Genomic DNA, 21,955 nt, shown 5'->3' with positions numbered 1-21,955 from the left:
GATGGACGACAATGTGTTTACAGACGCCGCAATGAATATTTTGCCAGCAACTGCGTCGCCCAAGTTGACAGATATGATGTGGGGAGCCATCTCATACACCGGCAGAAATGAACTTGTGTTCGTACAAGGCAACCTGACAGCTGTACGCTACCGGGATGAAATTCTTCGCCGTCACATGCTTCCCATTTTGGATCGACAGAGAAAACTCTTTCAGCAGGACAATGCTAGGCCGCATACGGCACGTGTAACAATGGATTTCCTACAGAATGAGAACATTAATGTGCTGCCATGGCCATCAAGATCGCCAGATCTCAACCCCATTGAACATCTATGGGACGAACTGGACAGATGTGTACGCCAGCGTGACCAGGAGCCTCAGATGCTTCCGCAATTGTCACATGCACTGCAGGAAGAATGGACTAGGATTCCACGTGCCCGGATTCAGAGACTCATTCAGTCTGTGCCAAGGAGATGTCGCGCAGTGATTGCTGCTGCTGGTGGCCACACAAGGTACTGATTTCAGCGCCCTCGTGTGACGCTGTTTGGTGACGAAAATGCCTCCATTGCCGTCAGTCCATAGCAAGAACATTGTCACATACTCATGTCACATTGACTGTGATAAGATCATAAATAACGAAATTATGCCACTTTGTATTGAAGAGATAATTCCATGAATATTTCGCCTATGCGTTTCTTTTTTGACAGAGTATATATAGTTTACCCACAGACAAGATAACATACCAGAATCAGTCATGGAGCTGGTACGGACGTGGAGTTGGGGTGGTAAGGGTCTACGGGGGTGTTCGACCCTCCAGCCCAAGCAATTCTAGCTAGATCCAGCCCCAGGTCTGTACTGTATAACGCCCTCCGAGATAGGGTTTACAACCCAGATATAGCTTACAACCAATAAACACAGGACAATTATTAGGCTAACGGGATATGTGCTGTCCTGTAGGTGGGAAAGTGCATATAAAAGATCCTTTCCTACTAAGGAAAACAATATAGCGGGTTCGGGCCCGTACGCGGTCTAATTTTTATTTTATCATTATTTATTTATTTTTGTTTATGCGTTGATTCTTATCTTCAGAATTTAGTAGAGACTGTCTGAACTCAGAGCTTACAAGTTATACTTTACTTCTACAATACTGCGCTTTAGTCTAAAAGAAATTGAGTCTTAGCCATTGTTGGTCCCATCACGAGGAATTCGCGCGTGCGCGCATGCACACCGTTAAAAATCCTTCGTGCGGGTCTGAGGTTTCCTCACCGGGATTATGTTAGAATTACCAATGTTTCACTTCAAACGTTGTTTTCTTACTACATATTTGGTATGTATTGTAATCTTATATACGGGCGGGACGTAGCCCAGTGGTAAAGTGCTGGTTTGATGCGCGGTCAAGGATCAGTCCCCGTCGGTGTGCCCATTGGGTTATTTGTCGTCCCAGCCAGTGCACCACGACTGGTACATCAAATGTTGTGGTATGTGCTATCCTGTCTGTGGGATGGTGCACATAAAAGATCCCTTGCTACTAATGAAAAAATGTGGCGGGTTTCCTCTCTGTGACTGTGTCAAAAATGACCATATGTTTGACATCCAATAGCCGATGATTAATAAATCAATGTGCTCTAATGGTGTCGTTAAACAAGAAACAAACTTTTTATTTATTTATTTATTTATTGTCTCCTATCACACGTCTCATTGGGTTATTTCTCGTTCCAGCCAGTGCCCCACGACTGGTATATTAAAGGCTGTGGTATGTGCTATCCTGTCTGTGGGATGGTGCATATAAAATATCCCTTGCTGCTAATAAAAAAGAGTAGCCCATGAAGTGGCGACAGCGAGATTCTTCTCTCAGTATCTGTGTCCGACGCCATAAAACCGTAAATAAAATGTGCTGAGTGCGTCGTTAAATAAAACATTTCCTTCTTCTTCCTATCACACGGAAATAGACGAAGTATTCCGATTGACAGGTGCTTGGAGTTATCGTTCCTTGGCGGAAATAGTAATCTTTTTGTGACGCAAGTTCCAGTCATCTGTGTTTGTAAACATTGGGGGAGATTTTCATCAGCAAACAAAGACGCTGTTATTGATACCAATACTGCATGAAGTGAACTATTCAGATGGCAGTTGTGACTTTTAAAAAGCAAAAAATATATATATAGCATGACTTTCTTTTCAAAATGTTATTTGATTGAAATATTGGACGTATAAAATGAGCCAGTTTTGGTAAATTTCTAAATGAGGCCAATGAGTGAATGACGTACCAGTGTCATTTGCGTACTGGAAATGACTCGTTACTGAGTTAGCTGTTCTGATGTCATGATCACTAGAAATAGCTGTTATATAATTGATGTTGGAATGCAAGGCTGATCAATCCAATGTTTCTTTTGTGGGTTATCGCTCTATTACAAGATGAATGCAAGATCTCAAATTTTTGAATTGGTAAGATGATATTATTTATTCAGTTATTGGTATATGTATGTCACCTTAAATTTGTGCCATGCCATGATTTTAAATCAATGTTTAAAGCATTATTGTTATTATTATTATTATTTTAATTCTTAAATCTCAAACAAATATTTGTTACTGTGTGAATTATGAATACAATAAATGACTTCATTATGATCTTAATTATCAAAAAAAGAAGAAGATTAAAAAAAAATTATATATATATATATATATACTTTATAAGCAAGCATGTAATACAACAAACTAATTTTGAGTAAAGGTTTACATCAAACTATTATCAAATATATATTCATTTACTTACTCAAGCAGATAATTACACGTAACACTGAGCTCCAGTTTTTCTAATTAAATGAGTTACCCCCAGTCTTATTCTAGCACCAGCAACAAATTTGTCTTTAAGAGTCTGTATTCGAGTTTAATTTAAAAAACTAATCAACACAACTTTTACCCTTATACACAAATACTCACTCAGAGAAATAACAAGCAACATGATAAAAGCAAGGGTTATAGTTAATCAATTGCCAACCAATACACAAAGACTAAAAAAGAATGTAGATCTAATACATTAAATGGAATAAATTGCCTGGTTTTATAAATAACTTTAAAGAGAAATCAGGCCCTAATCAAGAATTGAAAATGTAGGAGAAATGACTTCTCTCTTCCAAGAAGAAAGGGGGAAAAGTTTGATAAAAATAGGTGAAGTGAACATTTATCAGTCATGGCTCACCCTGTATATTGCCAGATTAGCCAATTGATCATTTTTATCCAAAGTGGCTACAAAATTTTGATTTTGGCTAATAAAATTGTCCTCAAAGTAACCACATTGTAATAATTTTCAAGGAAATGCTACTTATTTCTGAAAATTGGCTAAACCAAAAAATATTTCCAGCGTGAGTCCTTGATCAGTACATTTCGTAACATTTCACCAATTTCCATGTTCAATTGGGAATTATTATTTTTTTGCACTCTGTTCTAATCATAATATTTTGATATAAAATACTACTTCGGAGTTCCGGTAATAAAATTTAAACAAAACAGTTGTATGCTTCATTAAAAACCTGATATTATTAAGTACTTAATAATGTGCCATTATGTTAAAATCAAAGTATTAATTAGTATTTTCTGGTATTACTGAGATGAATGTGGGCGAGGATTAACAACGCTTGACTGGTCACAGAAAACAGCGCAACATGTGTCGATGTACAGTCTTGCGCCAAAGTTAAAATACTGTGCCAAGTGAGCTTTGCCACTAAACAAGTCAGAGTCTTAACATCTGTTGTGTGATTTCGTTTTTGAAATCAGATTAGGTCCAAAATATTCCGACGACTGTAGTGGTGTTGTTAAACAAAACAAACTTTAATTTTTTAACTGCATTATGCCTAGGAATAATGACTAAATTACGGTACATAACTATATCATTGTTTTAGTTCTAAAATTACTTGTAATGAGCAGAATGTTCTAAATGGGGAACAAATTATAGCTTTATTTGACATTATTTGTGTAACCCTTTGTGTTTACAGTCTGTTGAAGGACGCCAGATAGAAGAAGTTGTTCAGAGTAAGTAGACCTACATGTATACACAGATTATTTCATTAAAGGGACATTCCTGAGTTTGCTGCAATTTTAAAGATGTTATCGACTAACAGAGACTTTTTAACGATTGTAATTACATTTCAAATATATTGTTCTGCATAAAACATTAGTGGCTGTATATTAAACGTGTTTCTGATCATTCAAAAATTTGTACTAAGTTAAATTTAATTTTATTTCCTAAAATAATTTTTTTTGTACGTTCGTAATTATTTGAAGACAAAATCCAGATTGGGCTTCTTACAAATATTAAGACGACCAGAAACACATTAAATATACAGTCACTGATATTCTAAACAAGAAAATATATTTAATATGTAAGTTTAATCGTAGAAATGTTTTATTAGTCGGAAACATCTTACAATGCAGCAAACTCAGGAATGTCCCTTTAACTTCTGGCCTGTATACTTGTATATAATTTGTATATTATACAATATAATGTGGATTATTTTATTTCTAAAGAAGAACTCATGAGAGAATACTACATGTACATGATTGACAGATTATTTTTTGAGAGTCAAAACTTGGTTTAAGCAATATTTATTGCCATTCAAAAACAGTAGAAGCCTGGGGATTGGCCAACAGGTGTTAGGCTATATTAAGGCCTCTCCCAACATTTTACAACATGAATATATTAAAAGCAATAAAATAAAACATGATTATAACTTGTTCCAAATTTACTAACAAAGACGGGGAAATAGAAGGAAGAAAAAGTAAAGAGAATGAACAGGTTATTACCTTTAAGCGTTTTACTTTACCAGTATTTAGAATTAGATGTCTGAAGAGAAAACGAATGTGACTGGTTAATTAATCTGAAAATGTTTGCTATTTATAATGAAGTTCTGGACACATTTGAATATAGCATTATTTTCTAGGAGACTAAGGTTTGGGTCACCAAATAGTAAAATATTACAATTAAGATTATGATAATCTGACAAATGGGCATTTCGAACAACGTTGTGTGGTGGACAAAAACATAAGAAGTGTTCAGCCTCTTCAATTAGGTGTCTGCAAAAACAAGATAGATTGTCACTTACGTATCGTGATAATTTTTGACCATTTAAGTTACTATTACCCAGGGTCAAAACTTGATAATAACTTAGTAATAATTAAATATGCAAAAAGCTGTCTAATATAATTTTAATTTAAGACTTCAGTACTGACACGGTCAGAGCTTATTTATGCATACACTAAATTGCCCCGGAACATGGTATGTTATAGTAGGTGATACTTTCTCAGTGATAAAATGTGTTTTTAAAACATTTGTTATGGATTCCTGCTTGGTTAATATAATAAATTAATATGCAGTAAACTGTAAATATGATGCACAGAAAGTTTGTAAAAATGTTATGCATGAATCACTATGTTAATATCTTAAATAAAAAATAAAAACAATTCTTGTTTTTTATTCCCTGCAGGTATATTCCACACACTTTTGATGCACAGAACTCTTGGAAAGGTGAGATTTAATTCTTCAACTCAACATACACAGTAATTTGTTAACCTGAAAACTAGTCTTTGTGTGTTTTTTAAAAAGCTAACTTCAAACCCATGTTGTGAACATGAAAGACATGTATGGTACCTGTGGCTGCATTTGTGTTCAAATAGGAATATTCAATGCACTATAGTACTCTTTTGGTTAAAAAAGTTCTGCCTTATCAACGTGCAGTATATAAAGCATATGACAAACACTATTATTGATATGTATTAAGCATGGTTCTTGGTTAAATTGGTTAATGCCAGTTACCAGCAAAGTTGCAATTGTTTTAGCTCTTTAACGAGGTCTCAGCAGCCTGATTTCTATCACTGTTTATGTTTTGCTAATGTCTATTTTATCGCCTGTACTTTCATGGCTTTTTGTGGGGGTTTTTTTCTGTTTTAGACTTTGAAAACAAGGTTCTGTTCAACTTTTGATTTAATAATACTAGTATTTTTAAATTCTGAAACTGACTGTTCTTGGTGTTACAATGTGTATATATATGTAGTCTAGTAGTAGTAGTAGTAGTAGAGTTCTGCAGTGTGTACCGTATTTGTTAAATATTATTGTCTTCTTTCTTTCAGTTTCACTACAAGCAAGAACATAGCTATTCTATTGGAACAGTTGGAGTGGTTGATGTGGATTGTGATTTCATTGACTTCACTTATGTATGTTTGTTTGTTTGTATTATCTGTTCATTCACTTACATAAAAAGGCAACTGTTTTCTATATCATTACGTTTTAGAATGAAATTTGTGTGTAGTACAGAGTACACTATATATATATATATATATATATATATATATATATATATATATATATATATATATATATATATATATATATATATATATATATATATATATATATATTATCAGCAACAAAAAAACTAATATGTAGTCTATTTGTTGTCAAATGTCACACTTTATTTGCTCTAGGTCATGTATACAGTAGCTACTAAGCTAGAGTTTGTACCTTTAAAGAGTACTAAGGGTTTATAAGGGTCATGGAAATCCTGGAAAGCCCTATTAATTGCAAATGTTATTTTCCAGGCCTGCATAGTTTTGGAATTTGGAATTTGGTCATGAAAAGTAATAGAAAATAAATATTGCTAACTAATATATTTTTTTTATCAATGTAAAATAACTCTTGAACAGATTGGCAATATGCATTTTAAAAGTCATACTGTTAAATTAATAGATGGCATTAATGATTGCATGAAAGTCTTTGAAAATTCTGTTTTTAAAAAGGTCAGGAATAATGTCATAGCAAGTCATGGAATTTAGTACACAACAAAGTGTGTAACCTGACAAGCTGCTTCTTAAAGATGTCTATTAGTACAATTATTTGCGCAGTATGTGTTTAACCTACCACATCTCTTTGATTGTCAGGTACGCGTGGCATCTGAGTATCTTGAGAGCTGTATCCGGCGAGATGTCAGTATGTTCCGCGATGCTCTCAGAAGTACGGAGGAACCACAGTCTGGCCAGGTAATGTAAAAACTGATGGTCATTTTATTGCTGAAGGGACTGTTAAACAATAACATAATGGTCTAGATGCGGATGGGGTATCTTGGGGGTGTACCCATCACCCACTGTGTACCATATTTTCTCATGTATTATGCACACCGGTGTATAATGCGCGTGTGCACCCCCCCCCCCCCCCCCCCCCCCACCCCCACCCCCGCACCCCCACTATACACACACACACACTTTGAACGTTTATTCCAAGAAAAAATACATAAACCATGATATAATGTGCACCGTTTTTTTAAATCACAAAATGGACGGTGAATGCAAGATGTACTGTTTTCCCCGTCACCAAAATTCACGAAAAACGAAAGCAGTGGTATTTGTCAAGAAACAAAACTTAAGTTAGGTACTTGAGTACATAGACCTACATGTCACATTAAATATAGGCTAGTACTTTCTTACTTACATGTCACAGACTCACACATGCATAAATCAAAACAAAATTATATACCCATACTCTGTAAATGACTAATAATTAAATGAAAACAAAAATATAGCATATTACATTTGTTTCTCATGGCTAATGTGAATGCGCGAGATTTCTAAAGTTATAGTAGTGTGGCACATTTCCGTTTTGACTGATTGCTGGACATTTTTAAAAGACAAGTTTTTTCTATTGTTATGTATAGTGCGCACCCCCATTTTTAACCTGTATTTTCTGAAAAAAAGTGTGCATAATACATGGGAAAATACAGTATGCAGCAAACCACTTGGCATAAATCAGTAGTTACCATACCACTTGCCTCTCCTAAACACCCACCTTCACCCACCTCCCCCCATGGTGAATTCTGGAACATTCAAACAAATTACATTGGAATAAGGATGCTACACTATGAGGAATACTAAAATAAATTTTTATGACAAAAAGTTAAATCAACTGTTTCTATATTTTAATTTCAATTATGTTTGCTAGACATTTTTATCTCTATACCTGTGGAAAATATAATGCTTTAAGTTCCATATTTTGAAACTTGACTGCAATACAGAATTCAAAAAATGTATCTGATAGATTTCTCATCCAGTATATCAAGTTGGTGAATACTAAAATAAGTGTTTTCTAATCACTCTTGCAGTGAGAAATGCATAGAAATACAAAATCCAGTAATCTTTCTTAAAAACAGATTGTTAGAATGCATTGAGTAGATAACTGAAAATAACTCTTTATTTATATTTGTGTTGTTATTGGAGCAGATAGCTCTGGAGTTTTTCCAGAAGAAGAGAGCAAGATGGCCGTTCCAGGCTGAATGTATCCCTTGGGAGGTGTGGACGGTCAAGCTGGACGTTCTCACACTGGCCAATGAACATGGTGAGCTATATGTCATTATTCTCTGGCAATCTGAAAAGGTGATTTCCGTAATCTATTCCCATAAATAAAAATCATAAAATCCAGTTATATTTCTATAACATCAATCTTAAAATTACAACAAGTATCAACCTGTATTCTGACATCCAGTGTTCAGACAGTGTCTCTTAAAAATGTATAAATTAATTGTCTAGACAATATTTTAATTATTTATTAGCATTAGATTTTGTTTTATTAAGAGTATTGTAAAAAGTCCATGGAACAAATTAGATTCTCCTCGAGTCCTGTGGCATAATGTGGAAATCTTGAGTGGATTCTGGTAAAAAGTGACTAAAATGGATGCCCGTCATCATTATTGTAAGCAATTGTAGAATACACCTTTAAATATAAAACAATGTTTATTGTGTGTTTTAAACCATTTTCATTTATTTGTTTTGTTATAACAACACCTAAACACCTAAATTTATGTAATTTATTATTGTAAATCGAATGGGTTAGATTTACAAGAATGGGACATATTTACAACATGCAGCAGAATGTTGAGAGTTCAGACTACAGTGTTCGAGAAATGTTGCTTATAAACAGCCATAATATAAAATGAAACAGCCACTTCACAAATGTACTGCATAGCACAATATTTGTTTTGAACAGAGGAATAATGCATCAAAAATGAAAAAGAACGGCCTTTCAAAAACAAGTTAAGCATTAGATTTAATATGATTTTAATTTATAACTTTTTTTCTCACTTCATTTAGTCACCATGGTACAAGAATGACAGATGGAAAATGCTAAATATTATGTTTTTTGTTTGTTACAGAGCGACAAGTGTGTCGAGAAAAGGTTGGAGAAATGCTGGGAGATAAAATCATGTACATTGCCGAGATGATGAATCGACACGAATATGTGCCAAAAATGCCTGATCAGTCCGATTTGGAGTTAATCTTTGATACTGTCCAATCAGATGTACAACCATACCTGTATAGAGTGAGCATTCCATTGTGTATTGATATTACAAGCAACAATCACACTTCAGACAAACACTCTTAACACTTCTCACTTCCATTGTGTACTGGTATTACAATCAACAGTCACACTTCAGGCAAACACTCTTAACTCTGTGCTCAATCTCACTTCCATTGTGTACTGGTATTACAATCAACAGACACATTTCAGGCAAACACTCTAACACTGTGCTCAATCTCATTTCCATTGTGTACTGATATTACAAGCAACAGACAAACACTTTAACACTGTGCTCAATCTCACTTCCATTGTGTACTGATATTACAATCAACAGACACACGTCAGGCAAACACTTTAACACTGTGCTCAATCTCACTTCCATTGTGTACTGGTATTACAATCAACAGACACACTTCAGGCAAACACTTTAACACTGTGCTCAATCTCACTTCCATTGTGTACTAATATTACAAGCAACAGACACACTTCAGGCAAACACTTTAACACTGTGCTCAATCTCACTTTCATTGTGTACTGATATTACAAGCAACAGACACACTTCAGGCAAACACTTTAACACTGTGCTCAATCTCACTTCCATTGTGTACTGATATTACAAGCAACAGTCACACTTCAGGCAAACACTAACACTGTGCTCAATCTCACTTCACCAGGCAGATACTTTACCACTATGCCATACCCACTAAAGACTTCTGCAATAGAACCAAAACCAATACTGCTACGATTTTTATTTTAATGTCTTTAATTATCCATAAACTCATATACATGTATATATTAATTATGAGACTATGATTTGAATAACATTTTGTCATTCTTTCATATAGAATAAAACTAGGTTATCTGGCAGCAGTTTTTTCTTTTTTCCATAATGATGATTGTGAAAACATTTCAATATTTTTACTTAAACATTGTTTAGAGACAAGTTGTGACATCTGGGCTATTATACTCTTCAAAAAAAGTAGGGGAACCTGAAATATTAATGTTAATGTCAACCATTAGACCGAACATACGTTTTGACCACAGACATCCTAGTAAAGAACGTTCAGGTCCGTTTATCAACACACTAAAACACATTCCATAGTTTTCACATGCATCACGCAGTTGCCTCGTACACGTGCGTGGGGTGTCATTTTCGATTTCGACAATTTCCAGGAAGGTCCATTAATCACTGTGGAACATTATTTCTGTCAATCTTTTTCATTCTGTTGATCATACAGTTTGCGATTTACTAATAAAAAAAAGAGTCAACTTTCAAAGTTCACTTCTGACCCCAATCGTCCTTCAAGATCTTTGGTGGTCATATAACCTACTGTAATACTGAACTACCGGTTGTAATGTTTGCCCAATTAATTCACTATTATCATATAACCATTCCCCACAGCTAATATACGTTACAATTTTGGCAATTGTAAATTCTTATGAGAGTTCCCCTACTTTTTTTGAAGAGTATATAATAATCTGAGCATATTTAACACAGTTCAAAAGACAAAATTCACTTTGGTTTTGTTGTGTATTTAACAGATTTCACATCAGTCAACGGGACCGTCTTCTGCTTCAGTTGGAACAACGATGCGAAAGTTCCTCAAGGATACTCTGGCTTTGTGATACACGGACTTGTCAGATAGATTGATGATGCCCCTAGAGACAGACAGATGTGGAAACCATTGGTGGATACCTCTTTTATATCATTGGAATGGCTGTTGCCGGTGGATGCCCACTTTGGTTGATGGATTGGGTTTTCCAAAGTGTTCAAAGATTGTGATAAATGAATTTTAAACAATTGATCATGATCATGGAAAGTGTTCTGAAAGACATTGGGTTGTTTCTTTTCTATGTGATGCAATTTTCTGCAAGATGTGTTATTTGTAACCATGCAATAGATATGTGCAAAAATGTGTGTTAGATTGTCAAACAGGATAGACTGCAGTGTTCGACCGACCAATGTTTGAGAACATCACTAGCCTTCACAGCAACTTTGGCTGGTGCCTTACGTATCATAGTAAAACAGTTGATAATTTTCTCTAGCCCAAACCATAAATTCACAGCCTGGACATAGAATTCAAATTGGACTTCAGTAAGTGATTGTAGCGTCATCCGGGGACTGACAGTCTACCCTGCATCATGTAATACTCTAATCAGAAGGATTTTCATTTGATCAGACTAAAAGCAAACCTTTAATAAACCACTCACCTCTAGTTAAATACATTAAGTGGTCTCTTAAAGCAGTTGGTTGTTGAATACAGGCCTAGTTGTGGTGTGTTGGATGATTTGTCAAAACTACAAGGCATCCTGTCTTTATCAAACCATTTATTTGCTTAATACATACAGTTTGTACTATATTGAGAGATATGTGAGGCAGGTAGGGTTAATCATTATAATAAATTTCTGCTTTATAGAGTGCTTGTTTTAACATGTTTGCTTAAACATCTAAAAACATACTAGCTGCAAAATGTGTTAGAATATGAAGTAATAATGTGTTTAGGCTACTGAAGTTCATTTTGGGATACCAAATTCCCATGGTCTACTAGATTTTCACATCTGCAAACTAATACACTACGAGAGACTAGATTTACCAGTGTCTAAAATTCACATTTCCTGTTTAAATTATATTCTCGAAAAATACTTACATGTGTAAAATACTACCTTTCCTATAATGCTTGCCTTTGATCCATTAATTGTAAAGTTGTATAACATCTTAAAAAGAAAAGTGAAGGCCATTCAACATTTATGTAAAACAAAAATCTGGCCATTTTGGTACCTCCATCCTCCATATATAATCATTCGTATTCACCAAGCACTTTTCTTCCTCCTCATTGTGACGTAACTGATCAATTTTGGGTTCAATATTTGTATTTTTAATTTGTTTCTTTGATACAAGCAATGATAAATATTTAATACTTATTATCATTATGAAAAAAGCAGCATTTATCTTAAAACAATTAAGGGCTACCCCCCAAAAAAGATGGCTACCACTGACAAATGTTAAGGTCAAGGCGTATATTAACCTGTTAGTTAAAAGATTGTTTAGTTAATTAAATGAATGCCAAAGTAACCAATAACTGAGCTTTGTACTTTCGTATTGTGTTCATGGAATGTGCTCTGGTGTTGAAGATCATATTATGTTTAATTTGTTACTAGAGATTGGCATTATTTTAAGTCTTCCTTTTGATCAGAAAGTGAGAACCATGCAGTGTGTCTAACTTGTGTCATGATGGTAATGTTAGTGAAAGATGCAGTAACTTTGTCCCGTAGTGATTCATATGGTAGTTCACTGGTATTAGGATTATAATGGTTTTGTTGGTTTCTAGTTTAGACTGTTGTAGGTTTGTGGAGATCTCATTCTGACTCTCCTGATATGATTTAAGCAGATTAATGTTTAGCTTCCCTCAGCATGTTAATAAACAAAATGGTACTACAATATGATTAACTGTCAATGCTCAGTATGATAATGTCTTTAATGGCTGCCCATAATCTAAGTTAGGGGAGCAGGTAATCACTGTAATCACAGGGTTTGTTCACAGTGAGGTCTGTACTATGGGATGAAGCTAAGCTAGCTATAAACACGGTGTTGGGAGACAAATATTATGTGATATTTTATACTAAAGGTTGAATTACATGTATTTCCAGTTTACAATCATAACATTTAGAATCCTAATTTGAAAATGTGACTAGAATTAATGATCAATTGCATTCATTGGATGATATCTTGTGCTGGATCAAATTAACATCTAAATGATGCATCACATTTAATCATTCATATCAGTCATCCACTGATACTCCTTATTCAGGATCCTGAGGTACTTGTAACTTGATCTAAATGGAAATTCTTATGAGTGTATATCTATAAAAATACGATTCTGCGTGCTATGATCATTTTGACTTTTAGAAATTAAAAGAAATGATAGTTACAAGAAGTTCAGACTTGTGATTATGTACCTCATTCGGTTGCCATGATTTAGCTACCAAGTAAGCGGTCAGTGGGGAAAGTGCTGAATTATGCTTCAACTTAGTAAGTGCTAGTTATTAACAAGAGATTCAGACTTTGTGGCTAAATAACTTACTGTTTAACAAAAACTATGAGGAGACAGCTTCCAAAAAATACTAGTTGGAAGTGGATTTATGATATATAAAAAACAGCATGTTTCAGGACAAAGAGTGAATTGTTTTATGACCAATGTTGTTTCTCGGAGTGTTTTTTTTTTTTAAATTAGTTGATTGGAGTATTTGCATGCTTTGATGAGTATGGCAAAGAGTGAGGTAGGATAACAGGTTGTGGCTTGTTTTTATAATTTGTGTGTTATTTTATGCTACATATAGTGCTTAGGTGGAAACTTGGATACCCTACAAATCGGATTCATTCCACTTCCCAAGTAAAGTGCCATACCATTTGACTGTCAGAAGTTGCTCATGTGTGATCTGGGCTTTTGTAGTCAATCTGAATGAGATATATCTCTTAGACTCTTAACAAGCTTGATGCACGACTAGCAGTCGGTAAGATTTTCTTTGTGACACCCTGGCTTAGGGACCACTAACTATATCTACTGATAATATCTTTGATGTTTGGAGGATAATTTCCAAAGGAAATTAGTATAGTATTTTACCCAGGATACATTGCCAGCTCTGTCTACAGGAAGGTTTGGTTGTAGTTACTTTCAGTAAGCAGCAACACTTACTATAAAACATAATAAAGATTTGTGGAGGGTTTTTCTAATCTTTGAGTTGTTTTATTTCCAGTTTTGCCACACTGTTTCTTGCCATCCAAGTCCACATCCCTAGTCCTTGTTTATTGTGTTTCACCATCACCAGCTTGTTGCTAATGTTTTGTTTTACGTTCTTTTTGTTGTTTGCCTCTGACAATGATTGTGACTGTTTGTTAAATGATTGTCAAAATCTGTACTTTATTATAGGTAGATTGTAGTTGTCTTTATTACTGACAGTATTTTTGTTGGTATTTATGTACTGTACTTTAAATTATTTACTAAGAAAGGCAACGTGTGCATAATGTAAATATTTCATATGGGGTTTTTTGTGTGTTTTTAATGTGATTTTTTTACTCCAATCATGTTGTATGAATTATGGCAGTTATTTTATTGACATAACCTTCATTTAAAATGTGTGTTTGTTGTTCAGGTAACTGTAAGTTAATGTTAGAATAACAAATAAGTGGACATTGTTACATTACTATTGATGCTTATGTGTTCAGGTATTTTGATATTTAAGTAACTTTCAAATATGAATGTTGTATATAGAGGATCATTTAGTATGTTTGTTTTATGATATTGTGGTGGAAGCAGCAGATTGGTACCCTGTAATCAAAGTGGAATTATTGATTTGAAACCATGTTGAAACTCAAAAAAATTAATTATATTTAATTTGTATTAGGTTTGTTACAGACATATATAGTATGTGTACAATGTGCCTGACCCAGTCCGTTTTAAGTTCAAAGTGACACACTGTATTTGAAATTTATTGGATAATGGGTAGTATATACATAGATACAATTATAGTTTTTTTCAAAACGTTGAAACCACCTATTTCCACATTTAATTGTCAGATGTATTTGATGAGAAAAACTAAACAAACAACAACAAAAAAACCCAGTAAATAATAATATACAATAACAGGATTTATTTTTCTTGGACTGGTTCCATGGTCCATGATTTATATGATGACATGGTATCGGTGTATTCCTTAAATTTTAATGCCCGTTGAAATTAAAACAATAACTAAAGACATGTACATGTAAAGCTATGAACACACGTTTTATAAACTGAGATTGTCAAATACTTCATGTATATGGTTCGCTTGAAAACAAAGCAGCAATTTTAAAAAATGAAAACATTGACAATAGTTGCTGAAAATGCATGTTTGAAGAACAGGATAGATGAAAAGGAAACTTTTCCCGTAACCCACCATATTTGTGGTTTTTGTTGTGATAACTGATATGTCACAGAATAATGTTTTTAATTACCTTATCAAACTGCAGGATTTTATAAGTTATAGAGATGGTTATTATTTATAGTCCACATACTAATGTCAGAGTTTCATATATAATATGTTGTATAATTTTAGCTGTACTAGGTAATGTTTCACATGAATTAGTCTGTGATTTGCAATAGTTTATTATACTAGAGGAAAGTCAAGCACTTGTTGGAAGTTGGAAAATACTCTGCTTGAATGTTTGTTTTGCATCATCATCATTTGATTGATATGTCCAAGTATAAATAAGTGGACTAGACAATATTGTATTTTATTGTGGATATTGTCATCTGTAAAATAATTGTGTTACAATAAGCTTTCTATATTTATTATTGTTTGCCAGATGCAAAGTAATGTGTATTTAGTTTTTACAGGATTAATTCCGTTATTTACATAACATTTTGAATTTGTTTGAATGTTATTGTGTAAGAAGTATGACTGTGTTTTGGGTTAGGAAAATCGGATTTATAATATGATGTTGTGTGTATACGTACGACGGGAGTGAGAAAAAATAAACCATTTTAATACAACGTTTTTATTTATTAATCACTATTAACAGTATGTAGACTGTGTTTACCTACAAACTGACAATCATCAGTGTCAGGATTTTATATTTTGGATAGGTGGGCAACCACATTGTCTATGAGTTATGGGGCGACAGGATATAATATATAACATGGTATGGGGAAAATGTGTGATTGGGAGGAAGGGCATTACTATTTTGCCTCCCCCCCCCCCCCCCTAGCTACGGCCCTGAATGTATATACAAAATACTTCATACAGATTGTGCATTCCATTATCGTTTGGAAACTATTTTCTTTAGTTTTTATATTTGGAGAAGGTGGATTTAAGAATGCAACAAATTTTAGCATAATAGCACCAGTTTGTCATATCATTCTTATTTCTCACCAACATTTATACTATTCTTCTGCACATTTCAATACAAACGTTGATTAACATGATCAAATATGTCTTGGCACCTGTGTTTGCTGGCCAGAGTGACCCTGTCTAAACCGCCAGCGTCACCATCTCCGTTAATGACCACACTCCACAATAGAAGGACGGGTAGCGGCCCCACTTACTCCAGCTCTATCTGCAGTTTGCACTGGAGGCGTCGAGACGGGGGATGGTTTAGCGGGTGGGTAACGTGATCACGGAGAGCCCGGATTGTCGTAATTAAAGGTGAAAGATCCGCCAAGATGGCCAGGTACTGCCTCGCTGATTGTCCTCGTGTTTACCAGATGAAACGAGGACGTCCCATTGCTTTGAAGTGTCGCAGTTTCGAGCAAATAGACTCCACAAATACATGCAAATGAGCAACTAATTGAGGGATGATGATGGTCAGCTAGTACGAAGTGGAAATAGTGGTTTAATTCCCTCGTTCTGGCTTTGTGTACGGTTAACAGAAGACATGAAGGGGAAGTTCGTCTGCTGTTTTCTAGGTAAGTTGTAACTGGCTGACTTTCGGTTTTGAAAACATTCAGTCCTCTGCGATAAATCGCACTACTGCCAAGGAGAAAATCGTACTCCTAAAAATAATCGGTGTTAAGAGGGGAAAGCGGGGAGGATTCAAATACCCTTCCCAAGATACCCTGACTGACCCTTCCCAAGATACGTATATTTTGTATTCCGTATGTGCGTAAAATGAAATCCGAACTATTACAAACGCCAAGACAATCGGAAACGCATTGAATTTAAAAACGAAAATTGATAATGTATAATGACAAGATACTTTTACTTTTATGGTAATTGATCAAGTTGACGTGCCTATATTGAATTCTGATTCAGTTCATGGTGCCCTAGGGACACGGCTAGTCCAGCATCATGGGTTGCCTCTCCAGGACAGAAATGGGTGGCTTTAATTGTTGATTAAGGCAAGCGAGCTTTAGTGGATAAGACCAAATTTATAAATGTTAAGTTTATATTAACCGTTCGAAAACTTATTGTAATTGATTTGAACGACAGCAGAGATATTAATACAGAAATCAATTAGGCCTAAAGAAAAATGTTTGCTTCCGGAGAACGTGCCGAATTTTTTTTTAGGTAAGGTAGGTAGGTTTGTTCTTTTATTTATTATTATTTTATTTGTTTAATATTGTTATTATTCATATTATTATTATTTTAATACATTCATCCCAGATGAAATGTTATGTTTCACCTACGTATTGATGAAAAAAAGAGAAAAAAGAACCAACAATATACTGAACTTTGTGTTAGGGTCATCTCTTATATTTCTAGGTTTGGTCGGGTTCCCGGAAATACATAATTTTGAGGGGCCATATTGTCTTTGTAAGTTATTTTCATTTAATAGGCCTTTCAGACCCTGGCTTTCAATGACTTCTTAACACAGATTTGACTTATATATATTATCTTCAGCTGTGCTGCTTCAGTTGTTGTCTGTCCGTGGACAGAACAACCCGTGCGTGGACACAACTGGCATGGTAATGATGGCGGGCTCACAGTGCGGACAGTTCCACGCCTGCTACAGCGGAATTCTCTACAAGACCGTGCTATGTCCGGAGGGTATGGCGCTGAATTCCACCAGACAGAGATGCACAGTGGACGCCTTCGACAAATGTGTCGCCTGTAAGTATCACAGGATAATAAGCCGACGTCTGTATCATATCAAGTTTATGTCCTTAGCGAATAACGACTATTTGACGTCATATCATTCAACTTTTGTTTCCCAGCGATACTGAACCACATAACTACAACTAGTTATACCCCCATTGACGGGAGTAGGTGTGTTGCATACATAATGGGATATTGTCATGAATCATCTGTAATAAATGTTAGACACAGAAATACCTAATTCTCGAACAGTGCTCATTTTACTTTTTTCCTCTCTGTTCTTTTTATTCATTAGCTATTTACCTGAACCACAAAATCGTGATGAGCAGGGTCCCGTTCCACAAAGCGATCTTAGCGCTAGGATCACCGTAAGTGCATATGTTAGCTGTGCTGTTACGGTGATCTTAGGGCTAAGATCGCTTCGTGGAACGGGACCCAGGGCCGTATCTCTGCACAATGCAGAGTCGAATGGGCATTTCACAAAATAGTGGATGCTTCCATGAATCCCTTATCTAGTGCCTTGTCTGTAAGAGGACAGCCACTCCCGAGGAGATCCTTTTCTGGAGATTATATCCCTTTTGCACAACAAGAGAGGACTGCCACTACCGGTCTAGTTTACTAAATCAAAACTAGCACCGGACAGCTATAAGTATAGCTGTGATGACATGAACTTATTAGTTTTTCTCCTGGTCAGACTAAGACGAGTTACAATGGACTTCAAGTCTTGAATAAGTGGGTATAAATACAAAAACAACTTATCTCTGATTGATCATTATTTCTCTTACAGCGATGACCAGGTCGTTTCAGTATCCGAGAGACCTGGAATGAGCATTCTACACTGATTATTCTGATTGATCATTATTTCTCTTACAGCGATGACCAGGTCGTTTCAGTGCCCGAGAGACCTGGAAAGAGCATTCTACCCTGATTATTCCCTCGGCTGCCCAACACGGAACTTCTTCTCGTGCAGGTATGGTGAGATCGAGACAGGCCACTGTCCGTCTGGGAAAGTTTACGACGAAGGCACGGACACTTGCAGCGCCGAGGTTACATGCAGCAGAGCCGCCCAGTGCGACTCGACGACGACGTTTGCCATATACGCCGACTACAACTCCGGCTGCCCTCCAACGGGATTCTTCGTCTGTTTGTCTGGAACAGTGTTCGCCAACACCTGCCAAGAGGGACTGTTTTACAACGAAGGTGTGAAAAATTGTGACTATGCGCGCAATATTCCCTGTGCGCAAAATGTGAAACACTGAACCTTTTTGGTATGTGCGGATATATCAGCAACCAATGTCTATTTCGTCCTACTTTGTTGACTAGGTCCCACTAAGAAGTGTTGGCAGCCGTTCGTCACTTCAAAACCTAGCTATCGTTGGATATGAATATGTGCGTTGTCAATTGGCCATATTATTTAAATTAATATTACTGGTGATAATTAGGATATTCGTGAAACATGCTACCATTTAATATGAAGTGTAGCCTATGTCTCTGATTAAATATTTTTCATTTGTCACGCGATAGTGAAGCTTGTGAAATGAAAACTTCGACATAAATTTGATACGAAATTGAAGCCTGTTAATTTAGTTCACAGGCACAGATTGTTGGCGTGGGTGTTAAGGTTTTACACCCATTCACCACTTATCTTGGAAATATCCCCAAAAGCTAGCGGTTAACGGGTGAATATTTAATGAATGCATAATATGCACAGTGTAATTTAAAATATTATGAGGTGTCTCGTTGCGAGTCACTTTGGTTAATGTCATGTTGATGTTTTGTTTAGTTCACAATCTGATTAAAATTAGCTCTACTGGGTCTACCACCAGTAGATCTAACAGCATTGCGTGGACTCCCATGTCCAGCCGACATTTCATCTATAAATAACAATTTAAATATCGACCAATTACACTTCGCCTTTTAATAGTTTATAGAGTTATTCGGGAGCATACAAATTCTAAAAATATCGGGCGAGACTATTTATGCAATAGGCGAACTTGTTGGTCTATTTCAACATTGAAAAAACAGGGAGAAAAGTGCAGTAATAAACTCTGGATTGTATACTAGTATAAACAGATTTTATGGCTATACCATCACGAATTTTATATAAACTTTTATATTGCAATTAGTTTCCGGCATACTAATTTACCCGAATCATTTCGTATACCCTCGGCATGATCCCGAATGTCTTCAAATTCTTTTCAAATCACTGGCATGATTTTGCAAGTAAGCTTTTGATTGGTCAAATGAAAGGTCAACTGGACATGGAGCTAATTTTAATTAGATGTTAAGTTCATATATGACCACATTTGCATTTGTCCTTTGTTTACAGACAAAATTAAATTTGTGTGATGTATATGCAGAATTCTATTTAGTTTAAGCATGGTTAAGCTGCGTTATGTTCGGTTAAAGTTTCTCTATTTGCCCATAACTCTTGAATTGTTTAATGAATAACTTTCTTTATTTGGCAAAGAGGCGACACGTAGCCCAGTGGTAAAGCGCTCGCTTGATGCGCGGTGTCGGTGTGGTATCGACCCCTGTCGGTAAGCCCATTGGGCTATTTCTCGTTCCAGCTAGTGCACGACTGATATATCAAATGCCGTGGTATGTGCTATCCTGCCTGTGGGAAAGTGCATATAAAAGATCCCTTGCTGCATTAGGAAAGATGTGGGTTTCCTCCGATGACTACGAATCAAAATTACCAAATGTTTGACACCCAATAGTCGATGATTGATTAATGAATGTGCTCTAGTGGTGTCGTTAAACAAACCAGAACTTTATTTGACAAGTGATAGTGTTTCAAAATGCATACTCCCAGCCCCATGAATGTGACCCCGGGGCAGGTTCAAGGTTATTTAGAGACTGATTAATGTTTTGTTATCGAGTGAAAACAACCATGTCTATTAGATCCCATACTGGGACGTGCCAGCTGCCGTTGCTGTGACATTAACACTGACGTGATCCTTAAAATACGACCAAAGCATTTTCACATCTCAGGAAAACATTTTAAATTTTACAAGCACTGGTTGCATGTTTTCTTCAAGTAGTTATTACATTGTTATAACGCATGTATACAATGCCAATAATAAATAGTTAATTACAGTGGTTGGTCTAAGTCCCACCCACTCCCAAGGGGTTGGGTTGGGGGGTTTTTTGGTTTGGTTTTTGGGGGGTTGTTTTACGTTGGAGAATCTGAGGAATCCCTTCGAGAACGTTTGTGGCCTTTGACTACATGAAATTGACCCGCCCCTCCCCGAATGGATTTTCTTGATCCGCCACTGAATTATATTTAGACTAAATTGTTCTTGGAGCCTATACTTGTGGCGAGTTTCAGTTATATGTTACTAGAAATAAATAAAACCACAATATTTACTCTTCGTTTTGTTTTGTTTCATTACAGAACTTTAAAATATACTCTCCTTAGATGTAGACCGTAGCAGTGCATGGAAGAAGACCGATTACCTAAATCCACCTCTCACAAATATTGTATTTCTATCACTCGCTGAACATTTCAGTATATCTATAAAGTATAAAATACAATGAATCATAACAATACAGTAGTTTTGTATAATCTGACAGACTCATAAAAGTAAAACCGACATCCCCACAGCCAACAGATGTAATAAACCTATCAATATACTCCTCGCTGTAAGATACCGATGTCCGTTGTTTTAACTTACAATATAAAGTAAAGTAAAGTTTGTTTTATTTAACGACGCCGCTAGAGCACATTGATTTTTTATCTTATCATCGGCTATTGGACGTCAAACATATGGTCATTCTGACACCGTTTTTTAGAGGAAACCCGCTGTCGCCACATAGGCTACTCTTTTACGACAGGCAGCAAGGGATCTTTTATTTGCGCTTCCCACAGGCAGGATAGCACAAACCATGGCCTTTGTTGAACCAGTTATGGATCACTGGTCAGTGCAAGTGGTTTACACCTACCCATTAAGCCTTGCGGAGCACTCACTCAGGGTTTGGAGTCGTTATCTGGATTAAAAATCCCATGCCTCGACTGGGATCCGAACCCAGTACCTACCATCCTGTAGACC

The 21,955-nt window shown here is 35.7% G+C and overlaps 2 protein-coding genes across 2 annotated transcripts; both read left to right on the top strand.

The window, feature by feature from the left end:
• The first annotated feature begins 1,851 nt into the window (after window positions 1–1,851).
• LOC121380811 (autophagy-related protein 101-like) lies at window positions 1,852–15,862 on the top strand. The gene is made up of 8 exons (XM_041509793.1): window positions 1,852–2,440; window positions 3,988–4,024; window positions 5,476–5,516; window positions 6,119–6,202; window positions 6,926–7,024; window positions 8,258–8,372; window positions 9,187–9,353; window positions 10,875–15,862. The coding sequence occupies exons 1-8, from the start codon at window positions 2,411–2,413 to the stop codon at window positions 10,956–10,958; spliced, it is 657 nt and encodes a 218-aa protein (XP_041365727.1). The 5' UTR covers window positions 1,852–2,410; the 3' UTR covers window positions 10,959–15,862.
• An 832-nt stretch (window positions 15,863–16,694) lies between these two features.
• Window positions 16,695–19,745, top strand: LOC121380565 (peritrophin-48-like). Its single transcript, XM_041509436.1, has 3 exons — window positions 16,695–16,774; window positions 17,709–17,918; window positions 18,777–19,745. The coding sequence occupies exons 1-3, from the start codon at window positions 16,744–16,746 to the stop codon at window positions 19,160–19,162; spliced, it is 627 nt and encodes a 208-aa protein (XP_041365370.1). The 5' UTR covers window positions 16,695–16,743; the 3' UTR covers window positions 19,163–19,745.
• The last annotated feature ends 2,210 nt before the right edge of the window (window positions 19,746–21,955 follow it).

This window comes from Gigantopelta aegis, chromosome 9 (genome assembly GCF_016097555.1).
Source record: "Gigantopelta aegis isolate Gae_Host chromosome 9, Gae_host_genome, whole genome shotgun sequence".
Taxonomy (NCBI): domain Eukaryota; kingdom Metazoa; phylum Mollusca; class Gastropoda; order Neomphalida; family Peltospiridae; genus Gigantopelta; species Gigantopelta aegis.
The sequence above is the reverse complement of the archived record's forward strand: the minus strand, read 5'-3'. Positions and strand labels throughout refer to the sequence as shown.